At 48.3% G+C, this 20,164-nt stretch overlaps 1 protein-coding gene across 1 annotated transcript in view; it reads right to left on the bottom strand.

Annotated features, from left to right (window-relative positions):
- Positions 1-1,787: 1,787 nt before the first annotated feature.
- The window catches only part of LOC115083163 (zinc finger protein 569-like), a 30,178-nt gene continuing 11,801 nt past the window's right edge, over positions 1,788-20,164 (bottom strand). The window contains exons 2-5 of the mRNA XM_029586971.1: positions 18,329-18,455; positions 14,640-14,744; positions 2,123-3,236; positions 1,788-2,073 (exon numbers count right to left, since the gene is read on the bottom strand). Coding sequence (XP_029442831.1) covers positions 1,788-2,073; positions 2,123-3,236; positions 14,640-14,744; positions 18,329-18,455 — 1,632 coding nt within the window. The remainder of the gene's footprint in view (positions 2,074-2,122; positions 3,237-14,639; positions 14,745-18,328; positions 18,456-20,164) is intronic.

The following is a 20,164-nucleotide window of genomic DNA, read 5'->3' as shown; positions in this document are numbered from 1 at the left end:
TTGCCGGTCCCGGGCTGCACTTAACAGTCTCTCATCTTTAGGTTCACGTTCCACCTCTCCTTCGTCACTCCCGAGTCAGGCTCGGACAGGGCCGGTGCCCTAGGCAAACCCTGTGTGTTCATGCACCCTTTTTCTCCCAGCTTTACCTGCTGGCAGCAGCTCTGGCACAGTGCCTTCTTTCCTACTGGCAGCAGCGGCTCCAACAACAGGTTCCCTTCTTTGCCAGTATGGTCCTCGCACTGGTTGGGATCTTGCGCCCCAAACATTTTGCCGCTCCAGGCAGCTGCCCTAATTTGCCTAATGGAAGCACCAGCCCTGGGCTCTGATCACACGGGGCTGTTGAAGTTTGCTTTCTCGAATACCCAACGCTGTCTATGATCTGCCCCCGCTCTTTTTTTTTTTTTTTTTCTCTTTAAATAGCAATAGTTGTGGAGGAAGCCCTATCGGGAATCCAGGATCCGCGGGGGGGGGAACAGAGGAACTAGGCACGGCTGGAGTCCATTAGCAGGGAAGAGGTGGCTCAGCAGGACCGTCGCCACCCAGGCCAGCCCTCTCCTGCACCTGTTTCAAGCTGAGGAAGGGAGACTGGGAAGTAACAGTCGTGAGTCACAAATGGAAGGGGAATATGATAAACACAGTGTTCTCATACAATCCCGGCCGGGCCTTCGGCGAAGACCTTCCTTGCCAGAACTGCCTGCTGTACGGAGATCAGGAACAGCGATGGTCTCTACTGCCAATCCCCGTTTCCTGCCAAAAAAACCCCTGCCTCACCTCCTGGCTTTTTACTATGGGGATAATCTCGCAGAGGGGGGGCTCTGGTGACCCATCCTGGGTATTAGGTGAAGACAAAATGCTTGGGGGGGTGCCTCGTTCTTAAGATGTTTTACAGTGACTTAAGCAAGCAGGCGTAATGAAGTTTGTGCTATCTTAATGTGGAAGTCTGGGTAATTGCTCCTTCACAGCATTTACACAGAGAGGGATGAGCCAGCTGTAAACAGGGACAGGAGAGACAGAGAAGCAGGATTACAGAGGACTGCCAGAACCCTCTTTTTACGATGCACAGCCGAGGATTTACAGGCACACACACACACGGATGGGCTTGGAGCTGGTTTAGAGAAGGGCTATTAAAATGATACAAGGTCTGCCACGCGGAGGCAAGCCCCTCTACAGCAAGGCTCGAGACACCTAAAATGTACTCAACAGGATGAGCTAAAGGGCGAGCAGGACAGAACCACACAAAATATTTGGCAGGCTTCATTCAGGTACAGTTTTGCGTAGAAAAGAAGCTTCCAAGGAGAAGAGTTCATGCTACGAAGCTGGAGGGAGGCAGGGGGCCTCAGGATAAATTCCTCTTTATTCGGAAAGTGGTTGATGCCTTGCAGTAACCTCCTCCCCCCTCCCCCAGGTGTCGGAAACCAGTGCAGTGGCAGGAATTCAAGTGCACGCGGGTCAGAGTGGGGAAGGATTCATGGCAGAAACCTGCAGGCAATGGAACATTAAAAGGGGGGAAAAAGACAAGTTGACTGGCACAGAGTGGTGAGATGAGGGTAAGGTCAACGCCCATGATCCTGGCAGCAGGACTCTGATTTCTTCTCAGATATAATCAGGAGGAAGGGGGGTTAAGGAGTGGGAGACATCAGTTTACGAACACAGCTGACTTGATTACTTTCCAGACAGAGAAAGGGGAGCGATATCCTTCCAAGCTTGCATGACCGATAGCTAGGACACACTCTCAGCTTGAGTGGCAATAGGGGCAAAAAATGCTCCTTTATCTGCGGACACGCCGGCTACGTCACGATGTAGGTTATGATGTTGTGGATCCTCAGATGCCGCGTCAGGCTCTCCTTCTGCCCGAAGCTTCTCCCGCACTCCGAGCAGGGGAACGGCCTCTCCCCCGTGTGCGTCCTCTGGTGCTTCATCAGGTAGCGCTTCTGGCTGAAGCTCTTCCCGCAGTCGGCGCAGGAGAACGGCTTCTCGCCCGTGTGGTAGCGCAGGTGCACGGTGAGGTCCCTCTTCTTGATGAAGGTCTTCCCGCACTCGGTGCACAGGAAGGGCCTCTCGCCCGTGTGGGTCCTGTTGTGGATGGTCAGGTGGGTCTTGTGTCGATGAGCTTTTGCCGCACTCGGTGCAGAGGTAGGGCCTCTCCCCGTGTGGTTCCTCTGGTGGATGGTCAGGTGGGTCTTGTCGATGAAGCACTTCCCGCAGTCGGCGCAGGGAAAGGGCTTGTCCCCCGTGTGGGTCCGCTGGTGGATGGTCAGGTGGGTCTTGTCGATGAAGCACTTCCCGCACTCCGGGCAGGCAAAGGGCTTCTCGCCCGTGTGGGTTTTCACGTGCTTTATGAGGATCCCCCTCCGGCTGAAGCTCTTCCCGCACTCGTTGCAGGAGTAAGGCCTCTCCCCCGTGTGCATCCGCTGGTGTCGAATCAAGTCCCCCTTCCGCCTGAAGTACTTGCCACATTCGGTGCAGAGGAAGGGCCTCTCTTCTGGGTGGTTTTTTCTGATGCAACAGCAAATGGTATTTCTTAGCAAAGCTCCTGCCGCACAAGTCACAGAGAAAGGATCCCTTCCCTTTCCCATCGATCTGCTGGAGCTCAGAGGTCCTTTGGTTACTATGATTACCCGGGAAGGGTCTCTCTTCTCTCAGGTGGCTCTCTTGGATTACAAAGGTTATTTGGTCACTGGTATCACTCTGGAAGGCTGTCTCTTCTTTCAAGTGTGTCTGGAGGAGGTCAAACGTCGTGTGATCACTGTGATGACTTTGGAAAGGTGTTTCTGCTTTCAGGTGGAGATCAGATTTAATGAGATCACTGTTAGTACTTTGGAAGGGTCTCTCTGCTCTCGGGTCTCTCTGGTGGAGGTTAGAAGTCACGTGAGCACTGTTATTACTTTGGAAGGGTCTCTCTGCTCTCGGGTGTCTCTGGTGGAGTTTAGAGGACGTGTGATCACTGTTAGTACTTTGGAAGGGTCTCTCTGCTCTCGGGTGTCTCTGGTGCTCAGGGATATTTGGGAGCTCCCTGTCACTTCGCTCACATGCAGGGACTCCATCCGGAGAGTCTTCTGCAGAGCCTTGCTGCTTCTTCTCTGCTCTCGGCTGCCTTTTCCTGATATTTCCCTTCTCCGTCTTCTGGTAAACCTTCTCACGACCGTTTCCTGACTGTCGTGGCATTAGTCCTAGTCTCCTAGGGCATTGTTCTCGATTCTCCTCCCTCTTCTCTTCCTGTGTGACCTCCACGTGTCCTGCAAATCAAAAGAAAAAAAAAGAAATGTTAAATCTTGTAGCAATGGCCAGAGGTCAGGCTCAGTGGCCCATGGAGTCGTGATTCTAATGCTTGTGGCTCTTGCAGAAATCTTACACTTGCTGTGCAAAAAGCTCTAAAGAGATTCTGTGCATCTCTGTGGGAGTTAACTTTACCATGTAAGACTCTAGGAACTGCAACCCGGTTTAGCTCCCTGATAAGTTCCTTTCAGGAATGCAGGGCATTTCCCCAGTAGTGCTCCAATTTCACTTTTTTGTGGGCCATGCATAGGGGAGCCCTGCAAATGACCACTCCTTGCCAATTAAAAGAAAAACTACTATTTTCCTAGCGTGCAGCCAGATGGACTCAGGACCAATGGGTTGTGCTCCCCTGCCAGCAGATGGAGACAGAGTCAGGTTTCAGAGCTGACGTCACCCTAGATACATCCCTGCAGTGACCTCAGCCATTCAGTATCTCTCCATCTCCCAGCAGATGTGGACGTGCTTTCCCTATGGGGGATCGCTGTACCTTTGGGAAGAAATTCTTTTAAATAGGAGAAAAGATTGAGCCCCGCTCTCCTGCGGTGATACCTGAAGGTCCCTCCCCCAGTTGAGATTTCCTGAGGTGATTTCCCAGATCCCTCAGAGGTTGCCTTGGTCCGGAAGCCGGTTCCCGGCGTTGACTTTGCTGCTCGAGCAGCTGAAAGGCAGCGGGTGCAGGAAGCCGAGCGTGGTAGTGACAGCCACCACCCTCTCTCCCCGCAGCCGGAGGACAGTCTCTGTACTCAGCCGGTATACAGGGGTATATCTAGGGTGATGTCAGCTTTGAAACCTGACTCTGTCTCCATCTGCTGGCAGGGGAGCATATAACCCACTAGTCCTGAGTCCATCTGGCTACACTAAGGAAAATGAAATTATCAGGTAATTTCTCCATTACCTGATAATTTCCTTTTCATTAATAAGGATAGGTGGATTCAGAACCAGTGGGTTATGCACCTCTACCAGCAGATGGAGACAGAGCAAAACTGACATCACGGTATCTCTCTCTCTCTTTATATATCAGTCCGCCAGTATTCACCGCAAAATCCAACTGTGGACAAACTAACAAAACTTGATTATTAACAGACAACCACTGAGCTTAGACAAGGCGTGTAGTAATACTAGTCTAGGGACTAGACTGACACTTACCAGTAATCCCTGGAACACACAGCCACGAAGGAGGACAATGGCATAAACATCTGGCAACAGAGGACGAGAAGAAGGATCCACCTATCCTTATTAAAGAAAAGGAAATTATCAGGTAAATAATAATTTCTCCTCTCTTAGCATTCGGATGGATGGATCCAGAACCAGTGGGATGTACCAGGACAGGAGGCTACCCATGGTCCAATCAATACTGCTTGTGCGAAGGCTGCATCCCTCCCAGGCTCGCACATCCAGGCGGTAATACCTGGAAAAGGTATGTAAGGAGGACCACGTCGCAGCTTGGCAATCTCGATGGAAGACAGCAATCTAACCTCTGCCCATGAACCGCCTGAGCCCTAGTGAATGAGCTCTACCTGACTAGGCAACGGCTACTCAGCAACCACCTACACAGCCATGACCACCACCTTAATCAAGCGGGTTACTAAAGGCCAAGAGTACGGATAAATATGAGAGAAAAAAAAGTGCGAAGCTTGCTGGGCAGACTGGATGGGCCGTTTTGATCTTCTTCTGCCGTCATTTCTATGTTTCTAAGCTATTGTAGCCCATGACATCGGCTCACTCTATTTACTCCCATCATGTCATATAAACAGCTGAGTCCATCTTCCTGAGATGTTCAGAAACCTCAATTCTTCAAGATACAGCTCTTGACATCCAAGGACCGTAACAGGCGATATTCATCCACATCTCTCTCCCTGTCCAGAGTTGGCAGGGAATTGATTGATTCAAGTGAAAAACGGAGACCACCTTGGCAAAAAAGATGGAACAGTACGCAACTGTATCACCCCCAGAGTCACTCGCAGAAATAGTTCCCGGCAAGACAAGGCCCACAGTTTGAAGAGTCTACGTGCCAAACAACTGCCCAAAGAAATATTGTTTTCAACAGAAGTAACCTTAAGGAAAAAGTTGTGCGGCAATTGAAAAGTGGAACAAGCCAGGAAATCCAAAAACCAGTTTAAGATTCCACAATGGTACTGGCAACCACAGGGAAGGACGAAGATGCTTCACTGCATTTAAGAAAGGAGCCACATCTGGATGAGCCAACAAGAGTCCACCATTCACCTGACCTCGGAAACAGGCAAGAGCTATCACCTGTACCTTTAATGAATTAAAAGTCAACCTTTTTCACAATCCATCCTGCAAAAAAATCCAAAATGAGTGGGATCTTAACCTAATAAGGGGGAATTCCTTGATCCTCACACCAAGGTTCAAACACTCGCCAAATCCACACATAGGCTAAGGAAATGGAGAACTTTCTCGCTCGTAGCAAAGTGGCAATCACCACATTGGAATATCCACACTTCAGTATTCAAGCCCTCTCAAGGGTCAAACCATAAGACAAAATAGAGTCTGATCTTCGTGAAGACCCCCCCTGCCATAGCAGATTCCTGTGAACAGATATTCGGATAGGAGGATCCACAAGGAGCCTTTGAAAAATCTGCATACTACTGCCTCCTGGGTCCCAGAAGCATTATCCCTGCATGACTCACAAGCCTCCAAATCATTCTGCCTTACATGAGCCATGGGGGAAAGGCATATAGGAGCTTGCCCACGGCCACTCCTGCTCAAGGGTAATGATGTGCAAAGACTTTTGATCTCTCATTCAACTGAAGAAGCGAAGAACCTTCGCATTGTGAGATATTGCCAACAGGTCTAGAAACGCTAGATCCCAGCAGTCCACTATGAACTGGAACACCTCCTTTGACAATTTCCATTCTCCTGGGTCCAGATTCTCTCTGGTGAGAAATTCGGCTCTAACATTGTCTTTTCCCCAATGTGGGAGGCTGAGATCTGAAATGCACTTCTGCCCATTCCATGACTTGGGGCTATTTCCTGAAAACGTGCTGGCTCTTGGTTCCTCCATGGTGATTGATCTAAGCCAAGGATGTTGTTACATTGCATTGTTTTGCCTCCCCTCCAGCAGATGAAGATGGAGAAGTTTTGGCGGACTCTGTCCTAACCCTGAGGTGCCCACCTACAGTCTCTGTCTGTCAGTATTTAATGTATCCAAGCAGAATGATTCAAAATCCTATATAACTAATCTGCTATAACTGGGGTTCAAACCCATAGAAACCAGGCTAACTAACCCAAATGGTAGCAGAGCCCGTAACAAGATTGGAAAACATAATAAAAAAAGTTCAAATAATGTAATCACTTATCTGCAGAGCAAAGTAACCAAGCACTGAATAAGCGGACTCTCCGTTATCCCTACGCTGAAAAAGGGCGGGACTCTGGACTGATCCATGGTACTACAGGAACGAAAATTATCAGGTAAGAACTAATTTTCCTTTCCCTGTACGTACCCGGATCAGTCCAGAATCCTGGGATGTACCAGAGCTCTTCTACCCAGGGTGGGACCCTTGAGTCTCCCGCTTGGATCACACCTTCACCAAAACTCCCAGAGCCTGGAGCTCGCACATCCAACTGGTAATGACGAGTAAAGTTGTGCAGCGATTTCCAAGTGGTGCTCTACAAATCTCCTACGGAGAAACCTGTTGGCACTCAGCCCATGAGGCTGCCTGAGAACATGTAGAATGCGCATGGAGACCCTTCGGGAGAAGACGACCCTGAAGGAGGTAAGCCGATCCAATGGCCTCTTTCAACCAACAGGCTATAGTAGCCCTTGATGCTTCATGACCTCTCCTGGGACCACTCCAGAGGACAAATAAATGTCCGACATGTGAAAACTATTTGTAACCTCCAAATAATGCAGCAAGGCTCATCGGACATCTAATCTTCTTATAATCAGTGGAATGAGGATCAGAAGGATCCAAACCAGAGAAGGATGGCAGTTCCACAGACTGATTCAAGTGGAAAGAAGAGACCATCTTCGGAAAGAAGGAACTGGCCGCAAGGAAAACTTCTGAATCCATAATCCTCAAAAAGGGCTCCCTGCAAGACAATGCTTGAAGTTCCGACACTCTGCGAGCCAAAGAAATAGCCACGAGGAACACCACCTTTAAGGTAAGATCCTTCAAAGTAGCCTTTTTTATGGGCTCGAACTTCTGCCCATTCCATGAGTTGGGCTATTTCCTGTAAAACTTGCTGGCTTTTGGTTCCTCCATGGTGATTGATGTAAGCCAGGGATGTTGTTGCATTGTCTGACATTATCCGAACTGCTCAACTCTGCAATTGGTCGAAAAATCGTAAGCAAGCCAACCTGACAGCCCGGGCTTTCTGCTGATTGAAGCTCCAGAGTGACTCTTCTGTATGCCAGTGTCGTTGCACTGTCAACTCCTGACAGTGGGCTCCCAATCCAGGAGGCTCACATGCGTCGTGAGTATTAGTCAGTCTGGTGATCATAGGGAAACCCCCTTCCTTAGATGGTCCGCTTGCAACCACCACTGCAGCTGTAATGCAAGTGAAGCCGTATCGAATAGTCTTGAGATTGTAGATTCCATCAAGCCAGCAGAGCGTGCTGAAGAGATCATATATCCACCCTTGCCCACGAAAGCACCTATAGGGTGGCTGTCCGTCAAAACAAGCACCTGTAGATAAGACCACACTGTCGAGTGTACTGTTTGTCAATAGTCGCACCTGCACCATCAGCTTCTGAATGCGGCCTTCCGGCAGAAACACCATGCCTTGCTTCATGTCAAATGAACACAGAGATGATCCAGAGTCTGGATGGCTATAGATTGCTCTTGGCCAAGTTCATCACCCATCCTAGTTTCTGTAGCAAGGAGATCACCTTGTGTGAGACTCAAAGGCTCTCTTGAAGACTCTTGGCCCGAATCAGCCAATCATCTAAGTACGGGTGAACCTGAATGCCATCAACCACCACCATAACTTTGGAAAAGGTTCTGGGTGAGGTGGCCAGCCCAAAAGGCAGCGCACAAAAATAACAATGTCGCCCCAAAACAGCGAAATTTAGAAACCATTGATGCTCCAGACTCAGGGACGTCAGAAACTTTCCCAACTGTACTGCCATAATCACTGAGCTTAAGGTTTCCATGCAAAAACGAGTCACCTGCAAATGTCAGTTGACTCCCTTGAGATCTAGGATGAGGCGAAAAGAGCACTCATTCTTGGCACAGTGAAATAAATGGAATACCAGCCTGTATTTTGTGACATGGGCACTGGAGCTACAGCCCACAGGCTGAGGAGCCTTGGCAGCAAACACTCCACTGCTTGTCTCTTCTGTGGAGAGCTGCAGGGATACACCATAAAAACGTCCCAAAGGGACACTGAGAACTCCAGAACTTAACCATCTCTTATCACCTGTAGAACTCACTGGTTCTATTTGTAACCTATTTGTAGCATTGAGAGGCTCAAGGGGGGGGGGGGGAGGAGGTGCACCACTATCTAAGCCTGCACCCCTTCTGGGCTGCCTGGGACAAAAACACTGAGACCTGCCAAAAGGCCGAGTCCTCTGAGAAGCTACTCTCTGTAGGCTCGAAAGCGTCCGAAACTCCTAGCACGACCTGTCATGCCAAAGGAGCACAGCATCTGCTTCTTACCCTCTCGTAACAGAGGAATCTGGGACTCACTCCACTTATTGGCCATTTTTTTTTTCCGCTCACTTGAAAACAAGTGTGGTCCTTTAAAGGGCGATTTCCTAAAGACTGTATCAGCCAACCAATTCCTGAGCCACAGCTGCCGAAGTGCGGACCAGATCGCAGACCTCATCTGCTCAAAAGGCGTCTGCCAGTGCCATCGCTACTCGAATTCACACCAAATTTATTGTCTTCTTGAAACAAGAGCGAGCCACCAGGGAGCAAAAGAAGCTACCTGCACATTCATCGCCAGCCTTTCAAGGCCCGCTCAAAAGGGACAGCCGGTGGGAACAGTCGTTCGCACGGTGACAGCACACACAAGCGCGTCCACTTTCGGTAGCACAATTGCTCCCTCACAGCCGGATCCAGGGGGGATACAGTCCTTCCAAGGCTCATTCCCCTTAAAATTAGCTTCCGGGGCGCCCCACTCAAGATCAATTCTTGAAAAGCCTCCGAAATAGGGAAAAAGCACGAGGTTTTATGCCAAGGAATCAAATTGAGACCTTTCTTTGGCTCAGACATGGAATCAGGCCCAGGTACGCCCAAGCACCTTCAACGTCTAGGACTTCAGAGCCAGTAACTCGACTCCATGAAAGAAAAGCAACCATTGTTCTATACGGCTCCAGCCCCGGAGGGAGTTTCCCCCCCCCCCCCCCCCCCCCCCCCGGGGAGCAAGGATCGGCTTCATCAATCCGGGTCAGCGTCGGCGTGACCCCACAGCAGTCTAGACATGCTCCAACGCTTACCCACTGCGCCGGATGGACCGGGAAACCGCAGCCAGCGATCCTAATCCGTTAAGATTCTTTGGGTGCGATCACTGGCACTGGCCAAAAGGGACTGCAGCCCTTGAAAAATTCCACCCAAGCAAAAGGCAGAGGGGGTCCATGCCAAAACCAGGACCAGGAGGCGTCTGTCCTGCGCCCACTGCACCACCATCCTCTGCTGAAGAGCCAATTAGGGGAGCCCCCAAAGCAGGTAAACCTCTGGCAGCTCTTTTTTTTTTTTTTTTTAATTATTATTCCCGCATCATGCTGGGAAGGACCGGGCTTTGCAAAATAAGACGGAGGCAATCCTCCCTGAGCTTCCAAACAGCGCTGACACACGTTAGAGGGAACGCCAGGTTGAGATGCGCCGGAATATGGCAAACAGCACAAAACGTTAAGGCACTTAGGTTTCTTTGCCGTCAGCGTTCAGTTCGCTCCAACCCACAGCTGTGCTCAAAATAGGCGCTTGAAAAATTAGATGCTCAAAAATTAGGCACCTGATATATCATCATTTCAGGTACAGACTCAACTGAACGCCTACCCAAGCACTCACTCTACTTGAGCGCCCGCCTAGGCGACCTTAAGCGCACCACTGTGCCCCCGGTCAGGTGCCCCTATGCACATAACCGAGCACCCAGCTAGGCACATAAACTAGATGCACAGTCAGGCGCGTAAGCGCAAACCAACATTTCTTAAGAGGGCAGCCTTGTGCGCAGAGAAAAGGCGCGCGAACACTGCCGCAGCCTACCATGTGGTGAAAAATCTAAGCCTGAGAGCAGGGCCTAGCCCAGAAGGCTACTTAACCCGCCAAGCTCCCCCGGAGCTGGGAACGGATGTCAGATTGGCGCGCCGAGCACGGAGACCAGAGGGGAGAGGAATCTCTAAAATCAATTTCCCCCCTCTTTTTTATTTAATCTTTAAATACTCTACCTGAGCTCAGCCTGTTCCAGCCGAGTACACCAGTCAGTCTCCTGCTGTGAGGTGGGAGAGGGCATATACCTTCATCGCCGTGCTTGGCTTCCTGTAACCACTTGCCTTTCAGCTGCTTTTTTTTAACAGCTAAGTCCACGCCAGCAAAACCAGGTACTGAGGGAAAAATCTGAAGGAATCACCTCAGGATACTGGGACTGAGGGAGGGAACATAGAGTATCACCACAGGAGAAGCGGGCCAATAAACTTCTTTCATCTCCTACTAGATGGCATACATGTGCACGTGCTGCCCGGCGCGCGCACGCGGTCGCCCGAATTTATAACAGGTGCGTGTACATTATAAAAATCGGGGGTCGGCACGCGGAAAGGGGGTGCACACTAGTGCATCCCCTTGTGCGCGCCGACACCCACGGCCTTCACCCGTTCTCTCCCAGGCCGCTCCAATATAGAAGCAGCCTGTGAGGGAACTTTCCTTCCCCCTACTCTATGCTTCCTACCCCTTCCCCTAACCTTCCCACCCCTAGCCCTATTCTAACCCCCCACCCCTAACCTCTCTCTCTCTCTCACCTCTTGGGCCTTCCTTTGGGCAGGCGCAAGGTGCACATGCCGGCACAGCAACAAATGGCCGCTGTGCCGGAGGCCTCTAGCCCCGCCCTGCCCCTTTTTTCGAAGCCCTGGGGATTTAGACGCGTCCCGGGGCTTTACGCACGTCGCCGGGTCTTTATAAAATAGGCCCGGGCGACGCACGTAGGGCTTTGAAAATCCGGCCCACGTTTTGAACATCAAGGTGCATAAATGCACTCTGAAAACTGGTGCGCAACGTAGGTGTCCCTTGGGAGTAAATTTATAGCAGGCCACATGAGTTAGAAGGCCCAACCGCTGCTTGAGTTACCCCCAATTTTGAAAAGGAAAAGTACACGCATTTTCCCTTTTTGAAAACGACAGCGCACACACGATTACACCCGCTAAGTTGTGCCGATGGGAGCAGTGGCCTGGGAGTGAAGACTGCCTGCCGGGCGATGGTTTCCTCGTGTCCCTGTTAAAACCAGCGATCCCTATCATGGGCATCAAGGCCCCCCCGCCCCACAGAGAAAACAGCCGAGGAGGACGCCCTGTACGAAGTCTGAGAAATTCTGGATTCAAAGAGGATCAGAAACAAAAGCAGAAGATCTTATGTCCTGGAAGGGCTTTGGCCCCCAAAAAAGTTCCTGGGAGCCCACCTGGAACCTCCCAAGCCCCTCATCTGCTGAAATAATTATACAGCCAGTCCCCCCCCCTCAGAAACGGAGACCTTGAAGTCTGGGGAGAGGCTTCGGGGGGGGGGGGGGGGGTAGGTCCACGACCGGCCACACCCACCGGCAGGCCCAAACGTTCCTCACAGCTCCACCGCTGCCATCTCATCCCCACCGGCATTCCCCCTTGGCGCATGCATCCTGAATAAGCGTCGTGGCAGGAAACCCCCAGGGGCCTTCGTGCTCCGGTGACATCACGCAGCTTGAGTATTTAAACTCATCCATGACCTCATTAAGGCGCCTCCAGCAACGGGTCTCCCGCCTTCTCAGTAGTGCGTGTTGCTGTGTTCCTGGTTCCTCTGTTCCTGCCTGCCTCATCCAGCCTCGCCAGTCCTGTTCTTCTAACCTCCCCCCCGCCATCTGTCTCGTCTTTCCTCAGACTGCCCCACCTGGTACGGACCTCAGCCTTGGACCTTGCCCACGCTTGCCTGCCACGTGGACCTGACCTCAGCCTGGTTGGACCCGGACCACGCTTGCTTGCCGCCCGCTTAGACCCTTGGCCTGTCTCCGGTCTCTCTTGACCCCTTGCCTGCTCAGACCCCCGGCTTCTTCCTGGACGCTCACCTGCCCGCTCTGCCAGCTACCAGAGCCCAAAGGCCTGAACCTGGGGGGGGGGGGGAGCGGCTGGCATAGGCGAAGCTCCAGCCTGCCCCGCTCCGGGACGCGTTCGCCAGCTGGCGGCGTGGATCTCGTAGGTTCACTTACGAGGCTGCATCAACCACGCCACGGCACTAAAGGCTCACAGTCGCCACCGCTCATCGCATGCCCGCACCTGATGTACGCACGCATTAGACGGACGAGTTTGTAAAAGGCGACTTCTGCACACAAAGCACCGTTTTGCCTGCAGACGTCCCTCTGATGATGACCCTCTTAAAAGTTCTCTTTCTTTGTTATCCTTCTGCTGATATCTACAGGTAAATACTTTTCATGCCTTTGAGTACCCTGTAGCCCCTGAAGCAGACAGAATCCGTGCTGCGCAACCTTACTGGAGCAGGACACCGCGCCGGTGTGAACTTTATAGAGCACACTGCTGCCGTCGGAGCCTATTTCACGTAGGTCCTGCCAAGGGTTTGGATTAAGAGGGTCTCTCATTTGATTAAAACCATAATTTGATAAAGTACTTGAGAAGAAATATTTACACATTTGGAACCTTTTATTAGCATTAAAAAAAAACAAAACAAAAAACTGCAAAACAGAAGATTTGCATTTCCCACATGAAAAAGATGAAAAAGAAAAATAAATCATTATGGTGGCACCACAGCTGAGCTATAGGTGGAGCTAATTCTGTGGCTATAACCTTCTGTTCACTGCACCGGACAAATTACCTCGGTCATTAAAAAAAGCAAGTGCCCCCAGACATTTTGTTCCAGATCATTCTGCTCAAACTATTTTGTTTTGGGTTTTTTTTTTAATCTCCACAGAGCTCAAGCCTGATCGTTCCTTTTTCCACCCCTCTCGCCTTGGCTCGGCTTCCTATACCTCCAACTTTTCTTTTTTTCCCTTTGGATTCTACTGCATCTGTTTTCCTGAAAAGCAAGCCCCGGGGGCTTCAAGACGTGCTCGGAGCACCAAAAGCAGAAGCCTCTCATTCGCCCGTGTAAAGATGCTGGGGAGAGTGGTCTGGTTACTTGTACTAAAAAGCACAGTAAAAAGGTCCAGGGAACTGACCAAAATGGCACTGGTTTCCCAGGCCTCACCGAAGAGGTCATCAGCTCTCTCTCTCTCTCTCTCTCACTTTCAAGACAGACCTAAGATCTGAGAAAAACACAGAGCTCAGATCTAGCCTGAATCATACTCGACTCCCAAGGGGGATCCACCATTAAGGCTTTAAGAAACCACCCCGACCTTTACGTTCCAGGGTACGCAGACATTTAGGGAAGAAAAAAAAAAAAAAGCACTGGAGCGTTTCCATGGCCCAGTCCAAAAGCAAAGGGCATTTAAGCAACGTTGTGTGAATTACTAAGAAGGCCGCTCAACCGTAAAAATGTTGCTAGCAGTCATTTTGTTATGGGTTTGTCAAACTGCTTGGTTTCAATTGTAAATATTACTACACTTTATATAAGGCTTCGGGGGGTAACCTGCATGGAGCGGCAGTTACTACCGTAAGAAACTAAAAGAGCAGACTGGTTGGACCACTTGGTCTTTTCCTGCCATTTTTACCATGTCGCATGGCCTACCATTATGCTGTCCCTAGCGATGCTCAGAGTGGAGAGAGAGAGAGAGACTGGTTTCTGAGGCCTTCAATTAAATGTTCTAGTTGTCCTCTCTCCTTTTCATCCTTTGAGCTTGGCCAGATATTGACATTGAAGAGCTGTGGGCACCACAGCCTCATGTCAGAGAAGAATTTACTGGAAAGGTCTGGAGGCCCGCTCTGGGCCGGTTTACGTTAACCCGTCTGCGTAACTCACTCCCTTGCCATCAAAGCACAATCATTACAGGTTGGTCATTCCACTTTCTTCACAAGCCATGATATCTTTCCTCAGACCCAACATTAGAATTTTCCAAGGCTTAGGCTGTACATGAGACTCCTGAAAGTGACTGGATCCCTTCCAAATGGTGTTGTTAACACGTCCAGCGTTATAGTCATCCTACTCAGCCCAGCAGCTTTGGTAGCACCGCTCCCCATTGCCAGAGCATCACATCTATCTGCTACAGGGGTCATGAGCATTACCTACCCATTCTTTATCCCACTGCATAGATTCGGAGTTATTATTACTCACCTGTGTATGAGGGGATCAAAATCTCTTTCTCCCATGCTCTCCTGACCCATGGCTCTTCTCCTCGATCCATCCTGCAGAGGATATCAGGTCTTTGGATGCCGTAACCTGATTATAGAACAGGAGGATGGCATCAATTGTAATACTAATACTACTATGAATAACAATAGTGATATAATAGTGTAGTAAAATGCTATGTTTTGAGAGCATCAGGAGTCCAGTTCTATATATATATATTGCTGATTCTTTGTGAATCTGATGGTACCTTGCCAATGGAGTGTTTGGCTAATTGTATGTCATCTATTGAGACCTGGAAGGAGGGATAATATGATGAAGTTGAATAGTCAAAAGACAACATTTCTGCCCCTGTTGAAGTTCTGCTAAAGTCAGCCAATGTTAAAATGCCCATTAAGAATGAAGGCGTTGATTTAGATGCTGCTTTAACATTACAAAAGCAAATTAGAATGGTAGCCAAGACACTGTTCTACTTAAAGCTGATGAGACCTATGAGGAATTCTATTAATATTTATTTATTTATTTTATTTTATTTAGAAACTTTTATATACCGGCATTAGTGGGTACATCATACCGGTTCACATAATAACTTAAAGCTTGGAAAATACATTTCAACAAGGAGAATGTAACTGGGCGGGGGGGTAAAATAAATAGGCAGTAGGAAGGATAGATAAACAAGAAAGTCATAACCAGAGAATACAATTTATAATTTTACAATGGTAGTCTCCTTAATATAGGAGAGGGCAGTCCCCTGGAGGGGGGGGACTACGAGGGGAGATGGAAGAGTTATCTGGGTAAGCATGGTTGACAGAAGTGTTTTTTAGTTTCTTTTTGCATTAATTGCACACCGGTTTCAATGCGCATGTGGTCAGGTAGAGAGTTCCCATAGAGCCGGACCGGCAATAGAGATAGCACGGTCGCGGGTAGAGGAGAGATGAGCCATTTTCAGGGATTGGACATGTATGGTGCCTTTGTTGGTAGATCTGGTGGCTCGGGTGGACTGGGGGGCAATAATAAATAAGAGGGATTTGCGCACTGCTTATGCATTGGTATAGAGTATGTCAACTCCCTTTATCTTGGTATTCCTAAAAAAAGAAATGGGTAGGAGCCTTAGAATTAGTACCAAATATGGCAGCCAGAGTTATAATTGGGGCTAAACAGGGGGAACATACAACCCCCTTATTTGAAACAACTTCCTTGGCTCCCTATCCAACAGAGAGTTAAGGTCAACGTTTTAACCTCTCATGCAATATGGCATGCACCTGCAAGGTGGCAAATGGCTTTATTGGAGCCATTCGTTATCCCCAGGGTTGTATGTGCTAAGTTTTAGACGTTAGGTTACAGAAAACGAGAGAGACCATTTCATTTTCTGATCCACTTTTGTGGAATTCTTTGTCCAATAGATTACACAGTGAAAAAGGATTATCTAAAATTCAGAAGACAATTAAAGGCAGTGTTGTTTTGTCATGCCTTCGTTTGAGAGCCTGTTTTAAATCGATTTTTACGAGGAGGTGCACATTTTTATTGTCTGGCTGTCTGTCCCCGTATGTCCTTTGAATTACCTATGAAATACTGTAATCCGCCTTGGACAAGTGGACTGAAAATATGTGGAAATAAATTAACAAAATAACCCTGACCCCCTTGCTATTGCCCATGAGGACTCATATTACCCAGTAAGTGGATGGGAAATTGTGAAGGTTAGAGAGAGAGCAGTGAATTGCCCTGATGAGAAAAAATTGGCCCTGATGAAGGCTCGTTTTAGCAATATCTCAGGCACTCAGACTTCCTCCTTTCTGTCCGATTGACACCAGAGAGTCGAGATGGGTAAAGACGCCTCTCGTTGGGAGTCTCCCGGGGGAACATCACTCTCTCTACTGCTGTTCGACATTTGCCTAGCTCCTCCTGCTCAGTTAATAAGGATGTATGCAGTCCAATACTACATCTATTCGGATGACGTGAAGCTGCTGTTTCCCATCAATTTGTTCAATTTGTCTTTTGAAAAATTGTTCTCCATTTGAGACGCCTTAAAACTTCCATCGTATATCTCCTAAACAAATCTAGAAATGCAAACAGAGATATTTTAGGAAACTGAATAGATCTTAAGGTGAGACGCCTAGCCACAGTGTCTAATCTCTCTCTCTTATCATGAAGCGAAGCGTTGTCTCTAATTAAACAGTCTTCTTTATCTTGTACTTTCCTTAAAGTAACTTCAAATGTATCAGTCTGCTCGATATTCGTTTCCAGTTTGGTTTTGGATACAGTCAGCTTTTCCATGGGGACTTGCAACTCCTTAGAGACTCCTATCATATCATTCACACCAACAGAACTCATGGGCATCACCTATGAATTCTATGGGTATCTCCCTCCTATACAAGTAATTCACTTCCAGAATCGTCAATGATCTTCTCCTCCTAACCATAGGCATCACCTATGAATTCTATGGGTATCTCCCTCCTATACATGTAGTTCACTTCCAGAATCGTCAATGATCTTCTCCTCCTAACCACAGGCATCACCTAGTTAGGTTAGGTTAGGGCTTTTCAGCTTGGAGAAGAGACGGCTGAGGGGGGATATAATAGAGGTCTTTAAGATCATGAGAGGTCTTGAACAAGTAGATGTGACTCGGTTATTTACACTTTCGAATAATAGAAGGACTAGGGGGCATTCCATGAAGTTAGCAAGTAGCACATTTAAGACTAATCGGAGAAAATTCTTTTTCACTCAACGCACAATAAAGCTCTGGAATTTGTTGCCAGAGGATGTGGTTAGTGCAGTTAGTGTAGTTGGGTTCAAAAAAGGTTTGGATAAGTTCTTGGAGGAGAAGTCCATTAACGGCTGTTAATCAAGTTTACTTAGGGAATAGCCACTGCTATTAATTGCATCAGTAGCATGGGATCTTCTTGGTGTTTGGGTAATTGCCAGGTTCTTGTGACCTGGATTGGCCTCTGTTGGAAACAGGATGCTGGGCTTGATGGACCCTTGGTCTGACCCAGCATGGCAATTTCTTATGTTCTTATTCTATGGGTATCTCCCTCCTATACATGTAATTCACTTCCAGAATCGTCAATGATATTCTCCTCCTAACCATGTCATTCACCTCCATTAAAGAAGTTTAAGAAAGACTTAAAAACATGGTGCTTTTTACAAGCTTACGGAACTAACACCCAGATTGATATTTAAGTCCGCAGTTTTTTAATTGATTGTTCTTATCTTTATTAATGCTAATTTTATGTTTAATATTCTACTATTTTATTATTTTTAATTGATCTTTATTGTATTTTTCTGTTCTTAATTAATTGTAAACCGTAAAGATGGAACCTTGTGTTCAGGGTAACGGTATATAAAAATTGCATAAATAAAAAATAAATACATTTCAATGTTAGCACCCTCTAGTCCTAACCACATTACTCACCTCTATAGAAACTCAGTGGCACCATCCTCCTAATCATGCCCCTGACCTCTATAGACATCAATTGAATCAAATTCCCAAATACCAGAACTACCGCGTTATAACTAAGGAAAGTCACAAAACCCTTTCATGGGTGACTCTATAATTTTAAATGTGTTTCTTCAGCGATGCTCAAAATTACAGAACAAAATGTAATTAGCCAAGGGAGACGAATTAAAAATTTCCCATCCCAGTTGTAGTTCATATGATAAGTCTGTATCTCCCTTACCCAGCGATCTGAGGGTCTGATAATTCTCCTTCATCACCTCCTTGTAAAGCTCCTTCTGCCATTCTTCTAAATATCCCCATTCCTTCTGGGAGAAATAGACAGCGATGTCCTCAAATGTAACCGGCACCTGAAAAACAAACCAGAAACACTCAGCCCCTTCTGCATCAGGAGACCTCCCAGTGTTGGAGATCAGCAGGGCAGGAAGGGGCGGAGGACTTGGGAAGGAGGAAGGAGGAAAACAGGAGGAGACTGCACACTGCCCTAGCCACTGGAGTGCAGGAATAGCTTAGTGGTTACAGCAACTGGATGCAAACAAGGGAAGCCAAAATTTCAACTCCTCCTGCTACTTCTTACGACCTTCACCTTCCATTGCCTCAGGTACAAAAACTTATAGGGAGATTTACTACGCTGCGATATGCCATGAATGACTAATAAAAACATTGTATATTGTGCAGTACCAGCATATCGCACATTAGTTTGGCCCAAAACATGCCCCTATTACAAAGAACTGCTTTGCATGAGATTTGTATGCATACATTTTGCAAATGCACGCCAAGAGGTTAATGCATAAGTAATCCTACTCTAATAAAATAATGTGGCTTTCCAAAAACCTGGCAAGCCGCATTCATTGTATCTAGAGCTCGGGATTGTAGATCATTTCCCAAGGGAGCACTGGGACAGTAGCGCATGCCCTGATGCGCCCGTGATGATATATAAAGCTCCACAAGACCCATACAAGCCTTCCCTCCAAATCCTAAAAATCCTCTTTTGGGGGGGGGGGGTCTTTGTAGACCCCTACCCACCCTTCCACCCTCTATCAAGGCAGCTCTGCAGGGCCCAAAGCTGAAAAAAAATGTGACTGGCCGAAATCATCATGGCAACAGCAGCTGCCGCGCTGGTTGAAAGTGATGTCGCAGAGATAATCAGAGAAGGGACTGCGGGGGTTATTGAAGCCACGAATGGTAAACTTGATAAATGGAGAAATTACTTACCTGATAATTTCATTTTCCTTAGTGTAGACAGATGGACTCAGGACCAATGGGTATAGTGTACTCCTGATAGCAGTTGGAGACGGATCAGATTTCAATCTGACCTCAGCCCTAGTACATATACCCCAGCAGAAAGTGCTGCTCTTCAGTATTCTCTTCGAAAAGCATTGTGGATATATGTGTCTTTGAATAACTTAATTAACGTGATTAAATTGAACTGGTTGACGTGAATTTTAGCTGGAGACAGCCAGTGCACTCAACCGAGAAACGCCGGCACCCGGTAACTATGGGTGTCCTAACTAGAGATAAAGCGTGGCTTACCCGTGCTTGTCTTGCTCTCGGGGATTGGGATTGTCACCCGAGGTTTCCGTATTATGAGGCAGCCGTGGGCGGGATACTGAGTCCATCTGTCTACACTAAGGAAAACGAAATTATCAGGTAAGTAATTTCTCCATTTCCTAGCGTGTAGCAGTTGGACTCAGGACCAATGGGATGTACAAAAGCTACTCCAGAACCAGGTGGGAGGCTGCCCATGGCCCACTTAGTACTGCACTAGCAAATGCTGTGTCCTCACTGGCCTGAACCTCCAGGCGGTAGAACCTCGAGAAGGTGCGAATGGAGGACCAAGTCGCTGCCCGACAGATCTCGGCAGGTGACAGCATCTTGGTTTCTGCCCAGGACACTGCCTGAGCCCTTGTCGAATGGGCCTTGACTTGCAGAGGTGGAAGCTTGCCTGCCTCTATGTATGCCGCCTTGATTACTTCTTTGATCCAGCGGGCTATGGTTACCCATGAGGCAGCTTCCCCTTGTTTCTTCCCGCTGTGAAGGACGATTAGGTAGTCCGTCT

The sequence above is a fragment of the Rhinatrema bivittatum genome, chromosome 2, assembly GCF_901001135.1.
Source record: "Rhinatrema bivittatum chromosome 2, aRhiBiv1.1, whole genome shotgun sequence".
Classification (NCBI taxonomy): Eukaryota; Metazoa; Chordata; class Amphibia; order Gymnophiona; family Rhinatrematidae; genus Rhinatrema; species Rhinatrema bivittatum.
The sequence above is the reverse complement of the archived record's forward strand: the minus strand, read 5'-3'. Positions and strand labels throughout refer to the sequence as shown.